This window comes from Bombina bombina, chromosome 2, assembly GCF_027579735.1.
Source record: "Bombina bombina isolate aBomBom1 chromosome 2, aBomBom1.pri, whole genome shotgun sequence".
NCBI classification, from domain to species: domain Eukaryota; kingdom Metazoa; phylum Chordata; class Amphibia; order Anura; family Bombinatoridae; genus Bombina; species Bombina bombina.
The window spans coordinates 109,642,919-109,659,211 of NC_069500.1; the positions used below are offsets into that span (position 1 = coordinate 109,642,919).

The following is a 16,293-nucleotide window of genomic DNA, read 5'->3' on the forward strand; positions in this document are numbered from 1 at the left end:
GTAACACCTTTTTCTTATCCCTTTTTTCCAGGCAAATACATATTTTAACTGTTGCCCTTTCATATTTATGATTTTGATTACAATGTACCTTAAACAAGACTACTATAAAAAGATGATAAGCACAGCCATTCATATCAAATACATAAATGTATTTATAAGGTGTTATTGTGCTGTACAAAAGTGATGTGCAATAAAACCCTAAAGCTTGCATTTTAGTTGTATTTCCCTAACAGTGCTACAGAGTGAAAAGTCAAGCAGATTATGTACAGTATATGCACATGACTACTCAGTACAGTAGATCTGATAGGACATGCATTTGCTTCCAGTAATATCTGCAAATACAGTTGTATGACCCCCGCATTCATAATCAAAGATCATCTAATTAAACTGAATCATGTCTTGTAACAGACTACACATCACTTATGTATGTATTTTACGGTAAAATATGAAATCTATTCTTAAGTTAGTGGTTGATTAAAAAAAAGATGGAAAAGCCTGTTTGCAAGACATAGACAATTAACAGCAATCATAAATTATAAGTTCTGTACCTCAGCTCAGCACAGATGCCATGATACAGAAAGCAGCTAGTGGAATAAAATGTCTGGGTAATACTAACGCATGTTGGCTAGTTGCTATAAAAAAGGGAAATATATATACATATATATATATATATATATATATATATATATATATATATATATGTGTGTATATATATATATATATATATATATATATGTGTGTGTGTGTGTGTGTGTGTGGTAAGTGACAACAGTAGGCTTGAGAAACAATCTTAAGAATCACACGGTTGTTTTACATTCAAGTTTAAAGAAAAAACATAACAAAAACAAAACACTGTCACCACATTGCATGTATGGCTGTAGCAGCATGTTTGATTTGGTAAATACATATAGTTGTGTTAAAAAAGCCTTAAAAGTACATAAAACGTAACTGCCCTATGGATGAACAGAATGCAGTGATGATGTAACTGCTTATGCGCTGTAGAGTAATGCCCTGTTTAGGTGATGCACTTAGACTTCTATGAATGTTTGCAGAGCTAATGTTTGTTATTAGGTCGAAAAAAAAATTAAAGGTTTTTATTGGGTAATTTTATAATTTTTTTTATCTTGAAGGACTATATTTAACAATATATTGTTATTTTTTTAATTTTTTATTTAAAGTGATGATACATTGCCAACAAAAATATGTGGCATGTACCTGTTCACCAATACGGTGATGAGCGTTATCCTTAAAAACAAGTGAGTAAATGATACTCACTTAAATACGTTGTGCACAAATGTGCACTTCCTGTAAGTTTCAAAACCAGCTTTAACTTAATAATTCTTTAAACATTGAAAAATGTTAACACGTTTAAATAATGTTCTTTCACATTGTACAATATTAAAAACTGAGTTTTAATCTCAGCACAATTTTTGTAATCTGGAAGAAAAAACACACGAAAGCTAGCCTGTACTCTCTGAGCCCTGTAGAAAGTAATTCAGTTTAGTTTGTGGGAGGGTTAGAGGTCCCATGGAGAACTCAACACTACTTTTAAAAAGAATACATATTACTGAGTGAAAGTTCTATCAATGAAATGTTAAAATAGAACAATATATTTTATTTTCAAACACAAGGTATAGTATTTTGTAAAATCATGCAAAGTGATGACAGTGTTACTGAAGAATATTCTCCTATACCATAAAATAAACTTAATGAATTGGCAGTGATGGATTTTGCAAGCAGGTTTTGTTTGCCATTGCTAATGAAAAATAATTTAGTTTACCTTTTGCCACCACAAAATAGCTTGGGTGTAAATCCGTAGTATAGCTCTTGAATTTTGAGATAGATGGAAATAAAAGTATCTTTAAAGGGACACTGAACCCAATTTTTTTCTTTCATGATTCAGATAGAGCATGACATTTTAAGCAACTTTCTAATTTACTCCTGTTATCATATTTTCTTTGTTCTCTTGCTATCTTTATTTGAAAAATAAGGCATCTAAGCTAAGGAGCCAGTCAATTTTTGGTTAAGAACACTGGACAGCACTTGTTTATTGGTGGTTGAATTTATCCACCAATCAGCAAGAACAACCCAGGTTGTTCACCAAAAATGGTCCGGCTTCTAAACTTACATTCTTGCTTTTCAAATAAAGATATCCAAGAGAATGAAGAACATTTGATAATAGGAATAAATTAGAAAGTTGCTTAAAGTTGCATGCTCTATCTGAATCATGAAAGAAAAAAATGTGGGTTCAGTGTCCCTTTAATGTTAAGTAAGCTCATAGCTGCTGTAACAGATTAGAAAAATGAATGACATGTTTTTACAAGATGTGTATGAAGCAGACTACAGCATATTTAAATTATTCATATATTAAACATTATTATTATATTAATAACACATTAAACCAGCTTGAAAAACGCATCATCTGTTGATGTGGGAACTGTAGAGAATTAGAAGATTGCCTTTATATATTTGGTATCAACGAAAATACTGTGCAACAAACAGAATAAACAAGGAACAGGTGAACCTTTCCCCTAATGCGTACGGGTTACAAACAATGAGCAAGCAGTGATTAAATATGCTTAATGCAAATTTTCCAGCATGTACAGCATTTTGTATTCAAGCCTTCAAAAAAAGTAAAGTATGAAATTCCTCTGCTATAAAATCTCAATCTTGAAAGCATGCTCCACTTTGGCACCATTGAAGAGAAAGTTTAATAAATAGGAAAAAAAAGAAACATTCAAAAGTGGACTGTAATAAATAGAAATAACTTAATTCTCAATAAATATCCTTTATATATTCATGTATCTGAAAGGATGCATGGCATCAAGTAGTCTGTTGGCCCCTATGGACCAATAATTAATGTATTGTCAAAAAAGGAGAAATGACTCTCTGTAAACCAAAAAAAAATTATTCTGTGTCAGATGGTCGCTTATTCTAACTGTATTGACTAATCAATAAGGGGAACTTCCGAATATTTACTCCAGCAAATTAATTTGGGTTTTGAAATAACTCCCTGTTTATTGCAGAACTAAATGGAAATGAGCCCACTGTGTACAGTTAGAAAGAATCTGATTTTATACAATACCAACCATACAGGATTTTAAGTGTACTGATATATCATGTATTGCAAATTGTAAATATTATAATCATTCCCCAAATACAGAAATAATGGATCACGATATACATATTTTTGTACAAAAATATATTGGTAAACCTGACATGCATGAAGTATAAACGGTTGTGTTTTTTTAAAGCTGGTTATTGACTTGTCCAGTCAATACTGCTGGTGAGCTATAGCATATATAATGGTGGTACGATATCCAACATCTAGAGTTTTGTCTTCTTCTGTAGATGTTCTGCTGTAGATTTGCCAGAGCCCTTTACTTGTGACTCCTTCCCTGGTGCTCAACAAACATCTCTATGGGTTCCCAGCAAGATATGATGCTCCGTCTTCCTTGGTCCTCTTCTCCATCGGCGGGAGCGCCACTTTGGGAATCTTGATCCCTTCCTTTGCATTACTGCAGGAATGCAATGCTCACATTCATGTGGCAATCTCAACAAGTCAAATACATCCACATTTCTTGGCGGAATGTTGTCTCAGGGTATGATAAACTAAGTTATCGTCCAAAAAAGAAAGATCATCGTCATAAGCAATCGGCCTACAACAAGCCTGCTTAACTTTGTCATTAACTAATTTTTTCTTTCTTGTTAGATTTTTTAGAATTTGGTCATAAATTGTCTCTGGGTCATTACAAGATCCACTGCAGTACCGAAAGATAAGTTCTTCCTTAGTTTCATACCCCAAATCCAAGTCTGTCACGTTCAAATGTATCTCCCGCAAAACACAGCCTTTATTTTTTCTCTTTCTGTCTTTCCCTGTTTTTTTACTGGAATTCTCAATACTCGGTACAACTCTATTCCTTCCTCTTCCTTGCCTGGAGAGAGTTTGCTTGTTGGACGACCTCCGAAGTCTTTTTATTGTGTCTTGAATGAATTCCAGTACATCATCAAACTGCTCTGGATAATCATCAGGTATTTCAGCTGTTTTGTTTAAAAAAAAGAAAGAAAAACATAAAACACATTATATTAGAATGTGATGCCAATTTTTTATTTATTTAATCAAAGCGTGCAAAAATATTCAGCGCTCAAATAGGAATTAGTTTAAATATATAGTTATAAAGCAGACTGTAAAAACCATGTTTGCTGTCAATATCCCAATTCTAATCAGCATTGACAGTATTCTGTCTCCAAGGTACTTGTGCAAAACTAACTTCAATATGTATCCAATGTCCCCTAATGATACTCCAATGTTATGGCAAAGTGGTTTGGTAAATAGGTAGTAGGGTCTAGGGCAAGAAACTGCGGTCATTTATTACTCAGTCTATTATATACCACTCCCCATCTTTTGACATTCATTAAGGAGTGGTAGACTGTCCATGAAATGCTTATAAAATAACATTTGTTGTTTGCTTAAAATTCAGCGAGAATATTCTCCTCTATATATTATAACTGAACTACTGTGCAACTACAGTTTACATTCACCTGACAGTTTAATCCCTGTTTTTATGATGCTTGTAAGAAAATATTAAAAGTAAAGTAAGTTTTTTTGGAGTGATCTAATAAAGAGTATTTTTTAGTAAGAAAATAAGCAGTAATTGCCGAGATATACACACGTACATATGATTTACTATATATATATATACACAGTAGCAAGCAAAAGACAGCACTCTCTGGTCTTGATAGTAGAAAACAAAGTAGTTTATTTAGTGATGTTTGGGAATGGCAGCTTGAACACGCCAAAGTGAAAAATAAGATTGTCTTGAGAAAGGCTCACTTGTGGAGCCGAAACGTCGACCTATGTGAATCTTTATTGATAATAAAAAAGTTGAAATTCAATCAAGACCTGTGAGTGCCCTCCATTTCATATTGATGTTTATATATATATATATATTTACATATATATACACATACATATACTGTACATACACACACACGTAATACATTCAAAGTCTGGCACTTTCTTGCAAGCACACAGCTAGATTAAGGGCTAAATGGAAGAGTTAGTTACAGTATTTGGCCAAATGGTGATAGGCTCAGGACCACATCAAGTTCTCTTTCTCCCCGGGGTCCCTAACGTACAACCACACAATGCATGCTTTCAACCAAACACACTGAAATACAAACAAGGGTGACACAGGCCCTTTGTAATACCTCTAGACACATACAAAATATAGAAATGGACTGCACTCTTAAATTAAACTGGACTGGGTACGCATTCCATGGCCCTGCAAAATACACAGCCTTGGATGCTCACCAGCACTCACAGACAGCTGCACAGCTTGTGTGGTTGTAGATTAGGGCCCCAGGGAGGAAGAAACCTTGATGTGATCCTGGGCCTTTTTACCATTTTGCCAAATGCTGTAAATAACTCTTTCATTTTGCTAGTCCGAATGAACCCGAATGTAGTTATGATTGAATAGTTTACATTCCAATGTTCTTCACATAGAAGAAAATAATCTATTTATTTTTAAATAGATATTTCTATATATAGCTGATTAATGTTTTGTAAAATATATATTTATACCTATATATCTATATGAATATACATAGGTAAAAGTATATACAGATATATATATATATATATATATATATATATATATATATATATATATAAGAATATCTATTTAAAAATACATAGAACATTTCCCCCTATGTGAAGAACATTGGAATGTAAAATATTTACCGCACAAACACATTATTAAATATTACAATTAAATAAAAATGTTTTCAGGTATTTGAGTGGAAAAGACTCCAAAGTTTATATACATATGTATATGTTTTAATACGTGTCTATATATTTGTGTTTATATGTGTATATATGTACAGTATATACATACATATATACACACACATCTTAACATAAATACATATGTATAAACTTATATACATATGTATGTAGACACATATTTAGACATGTATTTGTGTGTATATATACATTATAGCCATTTCCATTCAAATACCTTGTCATATACCATACACCTTTTAACCCTTATAACTTTGTATCTTTATTTATATGAATAATATATATCAGGCTGTGTAACTGTTTATTTTAATGTATTTATGTTGTGTTTGGTGCAACTTTTTATTTAGCCCTAACCCTTTAAACGAGGGCTTCAGTCTCGCTAACCTGACGAGTGCAAATTTGTGTGTGCTCATGCAGTCGCGTTTACTTTCAACTTGTAATGCGCATGCAACTTAACACGGGCTCAATATTTCAATACAGCGCGCTAACTTTAGCCCTCCAGTTGTAATCTAGCCCAAAATAATTAATTATGCATAGTGAGAAATTTTTGCAAAACACTATTTTGTGTAAGAGTTTATTTTTAAAATGTATTTATTATATATCCATAATTAGTTGTAGCAGAGAAGATGAAATATACAAAACTAAAAAAGGTTTAAGGGATGTGTTCTTCGACTGCAAAACAATGAAGATTTTGCTATTAAAACAGCAGCTATGAATGTAGATCTAATGCAGTAATTAAATTCTGATGCTTATATAGAAATGAATGCAATGTTTTAAAGGGACAGTCTAGTCAAAATTAAACTTTCATGATTCAGATAGGGCATGCAATTTTAAACAACTTTCCAATTTACTTTTATCATCAATGTTGCTTTGTTCCCTTGGTGGTATATGTTAAAAGCTAAACCTAGGAAGGCTCAAACTGATTTCTAAACCGTTGAAAACCGCCTCCTAGCTCAGAGTTTTTCACAGTTAGACAGTACTAGTTCATGTGTGTCATATAGATAACATTGTACTAAGCCTAATTTATCCTCTGGGAATAAAACATTTGTGATCTGTGAGAGCCAGATTTGCTGGATTCTAAATCATATACGTTTACATAAACATTACAATAAATAAATACAATAATGAATAAATAGACAGAATAGAACTGTTTTAAACAACATTTGGTGAAGGAGCAGCAATGCACTCCTGGGATAAAGCTGAACACATCTAGTGAGCCAATGACAAAATACATATATGTGCAGCCACCAATCACCAGCTAGCTCCAGGCAGAGCATTGTTGCTCCAGAACCTACCTAGGTATTCGGCATGTGCATTCAGAGGTTTCAGATACCTCTGTATAAGGAAGAAGGGGGGTACTTTTCAGAGCCAAATTGATACACACCAAGATCTGGATTTGCACAGATCTTTGTGTTGTACTTTCACAAGCAGAAATCCTGCTCCGAAACCTATGAATGCACAAGCCGAATACCTAGGTATGCTCCACGGGAGTCGTGAAAGTTTAATTTTGACTTTACTGTCTCGTTAAGCATGTTTATCTCATGTAATCAGATTGGGTCAATTAAAGCCAGGTGTAAATGAGTTTGTAAACTGCTGTAGACAACCACTGAGTAGCAAGTAGCAAGGTCTGGTAAACTGGTGCATACTTAAAGTGATGGTAAGCGATATTAGAATGTTGCAATGAAAAATCACATAATATTTTTTTTTAAAGTGTATATATATATATATATATATATATATATATATATATATTTTATAATAAAAGATTTATAATTCTAATTGATATTGTCTGTTCCTCCGCCCCCTTCATTTACTCTTTTGGCTGGGCTGTGATATATAGAGCAGTCACATCCACTCTCTACATAGGCTTTCTAAGGGCTTTCAAGGGACTGGACTTCAAGACTGTCAAATGACACACACGCTGATTGGATGTTCACTAGAATTGTCATAAAAAAAAAGGGTTCATCCAAGTGGGCCGCATAACATTGCAATAGAAGCATTAATATATGCACTAATTTAACCCTTTAACAGATGGATAAAAAACAGGAAAGGTACACATACTGTATACTTTTTTAATGGCAAAGATTAAATATATGGCATTTGATTAGTTAAGGTTTACCATCACTTTAAGTATGGCAAATAGAAAATATTTGGATGCAATAAAGCACAACAAATAATACATGTACAGAGCATAATTTCTAAATGTGCTTCAATATTCAGGGATTTAATCTGACTATAATGTATATTTAAAGAATTTTTAAACAGGGAGCGAAAGTATTTTTTTCTTTGTTGCAAATGTATTTTCTTATTCTTTTTTGTAAAATACACTAAGACACAAACATTTATATTTTATGTCTGTGAGGATTGTCACTCTTCACCAATAAAGAAGTGGGGTGGCTCAGTGACACTTTTTGATAGCCTAAACATCAATCTCAAGAGCATTTTCATGTACAAAATGTACAAGAAATAAATGTAAAAGTAGTTTAAAATCACATGCGCTATCTGACTCATAAAGGTTTTATTATGACTTTAGATACATTTAAAGGGACATTATAGTGCACATATGACAAGCTCTAATTTTTTGGAGAATGTCATTTTAGAACTACCGACTAGATATGTTCATTTGTTTTTTCTGTTCCCTAATGAATGCGGAAGTCAGCTGCTGAAAGCCGCGATCGGCTCTTTTCAGACTTGCAATTATTCTTATGAAAGTGCAACACACTTAGATATGGATTTGCACAGAACTCCGGGTGTTGCACTTTCAGAAGAATCATTGAGCTGATTGCAGCTTTCAGCAGGTTACTTCTGCATTTGTTAGGGAAAGAAAAAAACAAATGCATTTATCTACTACTGACCCTGCAAGCCCATGTGTTTAACCCATATAGCCACCTGAGGTTGCTAAATGACTCACTGGCTGTGTCCGCTTTAGACCAGTAGTTCTCTGCGGCTTCCAAGTGGTACTTTAACTAATCCTTGCTGGGTTGCACGTGGACTCGCAGGGTCGGTAGTGTGAAAATGATATGCACTAACAAATAACAGCATGTCATATTTCCCTTTCATGCCCTTTAATTATATCACACTCACACAAATTATATGATAAGTGAGTCCAGGCTTTTCTCAGAGAATAAGCCAACTTACATTTCATACAGCTGCAATAATATATCTCTATCTATCTATATCTATATATATCTATATCTTTCTAAATCTGAATTTATTGCGTGAGCAAAAAATATGTTATTCTCTTGTATACTTTGTTAGTGTTGCTAATAACCGTGGAATAATAATACTTAAAGGGACACTGCACCCAAATTTTTTCTTTTGTGATTCAGATAGAGCATGACATTTTAAGCAACTTTCTAATTTACTCCTATTATCAAATGTTCTTCATTCTCTTGGTATCTTTATTTGAAATGCAAGAATGTAAGTTTAGATGCCGGCCCATTTTTGGTGAACCACCTGGGTTGTTCTTGCTGATTGGTGGATAAATTCATCCACCAATAAAAAAAGTGCTATCCAGAGTTCTGAACCCCAAAAAAAAGCTTTGATGCCTTCTTTTTCAAATAAAGATATGCAAGAGAACAAAGAAAAATTGATAATAGGAGTAAATTAGAAAGTTGCTTAAAATTGCATGCTCTATCTTAATCATGAAATAAAAAAAATGGGTTTAGTGTCCCTTTAATAAGTATGAAGAATCTTTATAAGATAAAATACAGCAAAGCAAGAAATTGTAAAAAAAATTTACAAGTCAAATTAGTGGCTGATAGCAATGCACATAATGGCATCTGTGAGCTTTCTAGTTCACCACAAAACATGCAAATATGGAAAACCTATTCAAACACTATTATCACTGTGTATCTGGTATGATAGTTTAACCCTGTCATGGTTCAACATGCTTAGAATCTTTATGCAATTCAATTTTATTTAGTTGCAAGTTAATTTTACTTATACTAACAAATACACACTCATCAGGACTTCTGCAGCTTTAACGCTCTGACTGCCAGAGCAGATTGCATGTCAGGGGTTAATGGAATATTATCTAACATAAACAGAATTTTAAGTTTATCGTAATTTATGTTAAAAGCTTATATTTCTATTGTCTTGACTCAAACTCTTGACTTTCTCAATTACTACTATAAATTGAGCACGTTATGCAGCCTGGATCAGTGATGGCTAACTTTGGCACTCCAGATGTTTTTAAAATTACATTTCCCATGATGCTTAGGCACTCTGCAGTCTAGTTGAGCATCATGGGAAATGTAGTTATGAAACATCAGGGGTACCAAGGTTAGCCATCACTGGCCTAGAAGTATTTTTAGTAGTAGTTAGTGAGACCTAACTGTCAAAAACAAAGTACCAATTATTCCTTATTCAGCAATTAGCAGACATATTACTATAGTGTTTATATATATTATTCTCATGATAATTTAACAAATATCCTGTCATGAGAATCAAAAAGGGTGAGCAAGAAGTTGCAAAAGCCACACATAATTCAGAACCAGTGTAACCTACAGAGGCATCAAATCCCTCAGTTGAAGGATGGACTGTGAAAATAGGGTTGCCTCCACAACCATGTGTTCCTGGACACTTATGAGTTATACATGCTACAGGGTGTGCAGAGAGGAACATGATTGAATAGTGCTGTTCAGTGTCACTATTTGTGTGCTATCCAGGGTTGAAATTCATGTTCCTACCTGCACACCCTGCAGCATGTATAACTCATAAGCATCCAGGAAAAAATGAGGTGGCAACCCGATGTGAAAATGAAAAGCAATTTGAGTTTATAGGAATACATTTGAAATAAATCAAAATGAAAATCAGTAAACACATTAGATCCCTTGTGTAGAGTGGGAGTAATTGCAACACATAACTTGCTAGAAATAATGTGATTTAATTTACAAGCTTGGCCTGTATGTTTAAGGTTCAGGTCAAACCAAACACATTTAAAAACACATTGTGTAGGATTTTAAATTGAAATAAATGAGCATTTAATATCTGTCTCAACAGATTTAGCCTAAGAGAGATGCTGTATAATTATTTATCCATGCCCAGTGGCAGTGGCAACCCTAACTGAAACTGTCCAGTAAATTTGTGATAGTAGTGATAATTTATTCAATAACAAATATAACCACTAGAGCTCTGAGCAAAATAAATAAAAAAAAATGTGAGAGGGATAATAAAGTAGAAATGTAGGTTTTGTGATTCAGATAGAGTAGGTAATTTTAAACAACTTTCCAATATTATCAAATTTGCTTTGTTCTCTTGGTATCCCTTGTTGAAGAGTAAATCTAGGTAGGCTGACAGGAGTTTAGGAGCGTGCACCTGTCTTTAGCATTCGATGGCAACAGTGTTTGTTATTATGTATAACATTGCTATAAACATTGTTGCAAACACTGCCTGCCAGATGGCTAAATATATTTGCATTTTCCTGAGCTCACCTAGGATTACTTTTTAACAAAAGATACCAAAAGAACTAAGCAAAATTGGTAACAAACAAATCGGAAAGTTGCTTAACATGTCATGCTCTGTCTAATCTATTTACTATTTACTATAATCTATTTAAATCTGACTTTTCGGAATATAGGTTTAAACATTATAGGTGCACACCACACCCAATGTTACAAATAAATCAATCAAATACATTTAATTTATTTTTACATTTTTATTTTTTAAGATATAACATAACTTGAACTTCACTTGACTATTTAACCTTTTTTTTTATGTTACTAAGCACCCATCTGGGCTAAATACATTTCATGTAGTTCCTTCTAGCAGCTATGGGAATGCATGTTTCATCATTTAAGAATTTCTGAATAGATATTTAAATGAAAAAGCCTAAAGACCAGAATACCTCAGAATCCCATGATATCAAATATCACTGAAGACACAATATAACTTATCAAATTGCATGTTCATACTTTGTGTTTCTGATTCAAGTATGCTGTACACAATTCCAAGGTTCCAGGCAGTGATGGCGTTTTGAGCAAAAATTAAAGTATTAAAATATACAAAGGTGTTAAGTGTTCAGTTGAAGGGACATTGACCAAGCACCTATTGCTTTTGTTTAAAAAGTTTAAATTGTCACACACTCCCTAGACTAGAGAAGCCAAAAAAAAAAGAAGGAAATTCCGTAACCTAGGTTTTCAAAATACTGCAAATTGCCAAAAAAACCCAACAATTTGATTTGCAGCATATGCAGGTGATAGAATTTGCTTTCTGACATTGCTCAGAAGTGTAGAAAATGTTATATATTTGCTGATTTTTCTTCCATGGTTCAGATAGAGCATAACATTTTAAACAAATTTCCAATTTACTTCTATTATCTAATTTGCTTCCTTCTCTTGGTCTCCTTTGTTGAAGGAGCAATAGTGCACTACTTGGAGCTAGCTGAAAGCCAGTGACAAGATGCATATATGTACAGCCACCAATTTGCACCTTCTGAGCCTACCTAGGTATACTTTTCAACAAAGGATACAGAAAGAATTAAACAAATTTATTGACAGAAATAAATTACAAAATTGGTTTAAAATGGTATGCTCTATCCAAATCATGAAATAAGAAATTTAGGTTTCATGTCCCTTTTACAATAAGGAAAATAGATATCACCTGTTTTCAGTTTTTATATTGACCGGTTATTTTAGTTCATATGAAGAATTTCTGTATGTTTTTTTATATGTCTATTGGCTTAACAATTAAACCTATGCAAAGATTGGATTATGTCCTTTATACTACGAATGTCTTTTAGCAAATATGGATTTTTCTGAGTAACCTTTTACATTGTCTTTCTATAAACCATAATGTATACAGCCTCAGAACAATTCTCATTTTTTGTTTACAAACATTTAATAATTCTTTAACCTTTTGCCCCCGTTATGCTGTTGTATTCCATCACAACGGCTCTGGGCTTTAAAGCAGTTATGACGGAATACAACGTCATAGCCAACGGCTGTCCTGAAGCCTACTGCGCTTGCAGGATTTGATTGCGGTCTGGAGGGCGTTCCTAGCGTCATAGGGACGCCCCCCAGACCCGATCCCATAATTGAAATCTCGCAATCGTTTGCACGATCGCATAATTTCAATTTGTCTACATCGGAACAGTTGTTCCGATGTAGACACTTTAACCCAGTCACGAAAGGGTTAATAAGGAAGAGACTGAAGTATTTCCCAACACCATATGTGAAATAAAGTATACAACAAATGCTTAAAATGGAAAAATGATTAGGTCAATAATATTTTGAATCTTTGAGGAGAAATGAGAACGGAAATGCCATATTTTCTTTTGACAATTCAACTAATGATCACAGCATAATTGGTTTAAAGCAAACATCAGACTGAAATGTCTGACACAGAAATTTGCCTAAATATACATATGCTTAGACATGTCACCTGTCATGCAGAGGAAGGCTGGGATCAGCTCTGCTAACAGGAAAGCCTAGTCTGACAATATTGTTTAAAGGGATATGAAACCCAATTTTTTCTTTCATAATTCAGACAGAGCATGCAATTTTAAGCAACTTTGCAATTTACTCCTATTATCAATTTGTCTTTGTTCTCTTGGTATCTTTATTTGAAAAAGCAGGAATGTAAGCTAAGGAGCCTGCCCATTTTTGGTTCAGCACCCTAGGTAGCGCTTGCTAATTGGTGGCTACATTTAGCAAGCTATACCCAGGCACTGAACCAAGAATGGGCCAGCTCCTAAGCTTACATTGCTGCTTTTCAAATAAAGAATGAAGAAAAATTGATAATAGGAGTACATTAGACAGTTGTTTACAATTGCATCCTCTATCCAAATCATGAATGAAAAAAATTGGGTTTCATATCCCTTTAAAGGTTTTCCGCAGGACCAAAATAATTAATAAAATGGGTGAAAATGTAAAAATAGCAACTCATACCTATATTTTCTGTACTCACAATAGACATAAAAGCAAACAATGAGAAACAACAAGGATATATTTATTAAATGATAGCACCGAACAATAAAATTACCAGCGGTTAGTGTAATTACATTAGTAGAATGAGAGTAACCTAGAACTCATACAAAAAAATAGTAATATTATAGGACATTGTAGTGCTTAATTGTCAAAGCACTATTGAGGCTCCAACTCTATGGGGCTGATTTATCAACTCCTGAATGGCCCCTAATGAAGCTGTTTCCGCGCGAGCCTTCAGGCTCACCGCTGCTCCTTAACTCGTCTGCCGCCTCTGAGGCGGCGAACAGCAATCAGCCCGATCAAATACGATTGGATTGATTGACACCCTCTGCAGGGGGCGGCATTGCACAAGCAGTTCACCAGAACTGCTTGTGGAATGCTAAATGCCGACAGCTTATGCTGTCGGCATTTATCAATGTGCGGCGGACATGATCCGCTACAGTGTATCATGTCCACTCGCACTTTCATAAATCAGCCCCTATGTGTTTAAACACATAGTTTAAAAGGGTTAAACATAAAGTTAAAGTCCCATTCGCAGTTGCAGCTGCTGAGCTGTAAACGACCAGTGATTGTGGGGCTTGTGCAACTGCTGCTGCAGAATTGCTCGCCGGCTATTTCCTGTTATGGACCAGAAGTTCTCTGTGGCTCCTGTGCCGGACTTGAACTATATTGCAAAAATGAAAGCAAATCAGAGGCCATATGTATTCATGTAACTTTAATCCAAATCCTGACAACTGTGATTCCTCCAAGATTTAAAGGCACAATCCAGCACAAACTATTCTGGTCCTTTGAAAAACAGTTTGCAAATAAATTTTGAAATATATTGTCAGCTAAATAATAAAAAAAACTGCTTAGCGTTTTTTTATTTCTGGTATAGGAACATACACAAATTACAGATCTTGCAGCAACCCCAAGCTACTGGTTAGTGGATAGCAATGTAATTACGCAGATGTGTAGGAAGATAACATTGCTTTTATTTTAAAAATATATATATATATATTACAATCTATAATCTATAATGCATATGGAAGATCAACAATTAATATTGTTGCATGAAAAAAACGTTAAGTAAAATGTTTAACTTGAAAAATGCAGAAAAGTAGATTTATGCAGCACAAAAAACAAAACTGACAAATAAAAAACACCTTTAAAGGGACATTATACTAATTTTTTCTTTGCATAAATGTTTTGTAGATGATCTATTTATAAAGCCCATAAAGTTGTTTTTTAAATAAATGTATAGTTTTGCTTATTTTTAAATAACATTGCTCTGATTTTCGGACTCCTAACCAAGCCCCAAAGTTTTATGTGAATACCGTCAGCTACCTTCTCCAGCTTGCTCCTGTTTGTGTAAAGGGTCTTTTCATGTGCAAAAGAAGGGGGAGGGGGGGGAGTGTCTTATTTGCCACTTGCAGTGGGCTTTCCAGCTACCTTTTCAACAGAGCTAAACTGACAGCTTCTAAGTAAGTTTTTAAACAGTTTTATACTGGATTTTTATATCAGTATCTGTGCATCTTATTATTTATAGTAGTGTCTATTACATGCAGTTATATGAAAATGAGTGTATACTGTCCCTTTAAGTAAAATATAAAAAATTATTATTGAGTGCATTGTTATCTTTCTGCATAGAAAAATCTGTGCAAATGGAGATAAAATCTATGACAGGCTTTTCACATTTCACAAAATAGTACATTTCGTAGAGTCCTTGAGCTCCCGTAATGTTATCCAGCAAGCGACTAGCAAAAGAGCCAACCGTTCTGATACAAGATGGCGGCACAAAAATAGAATGACACAAAATGAAGTGAAGCAGCTGACCGGTTTCTCTTTTCTCTTTCTTCTCTTCTCTTTCTCTCTGCCCTGACAAGCGATTCCTTGTGTTTTTAGTACTCTTCCTCTGTTTTTTAGGCTGACAATATCTCACTTTTACTGACAAACAGTTAATAGGAAATTAAACCCAATGTTTTCTTTCATGATTCATATTAAAATTATTCATATAATCTTAAACAACTTTCCAATATACTTCTATTATCTAACTTGCTTCATAGTCTTGGTATCCTTTGTGGAAATCATAGCTGGGTAGGCTTATGAGCTGGAAGATAGCCTCTAATTGGTGGCTACACATATATGCCACATATCATTGGATTACCAATGTATTAAGCTAGCTCCCAGTAGTGCATTGCTGCTCCTTCAATAAAGGATATCACAAGAGTTAAACAAAATTGATAATAGAAGTAAATTGGAAAGTTTATTAAAATTGTATGCTCTATCTGAATTGTGAAATAAATATTTAGGGTTTTTTGTCATAATCATCTTCTGCTGCACATGCTCTGAATGCTGCTGTGACAAATCACTAGTGCCCTTGCATCATGTGTGGGGAGGCAGATTTGCGTTCACGTATATGACCTAGATAATTTCTAGTAATTCAAAACTGTTAAAACAACTTTTAAAGGGAGAATTTTGTAAATGTAAACATTTTGCAAAATGTCTTATATGTGAGCCTATATATGAGGGAGGTGTCTTTTTATATTAGATGCTCAAACTCCAAAACTGCATATTTTTATG

At 33.9% G+C, this 16,293-nt stretch overlaps 1 protein-coding gene across 1 annotated transcript in view; it reads right to left on the minus strand.

Annotated features, from left to right (window-relative positions):
• Positions 1-2,005: 2,005 nt before the first annotated feature.
• Positions 2,006-16,293, minus strand: part of GDNF (glial cell derived neurotrophic factor) — a 54,201-nt gene continuing 39,913 nt past the window's right edge. The window contains exon 3 of the mRNA XM_053700426.1: positions 2,006-4,041. Within this exon, the coding sequence (XP_053556401.1) occupies positions 3,563-4,041 (479 nt within the window). The 3' untranslated portion in view covers positions 2,006-3,562. The remainder of the gene's footprint in view (positions 4,042-16,293) is intronic.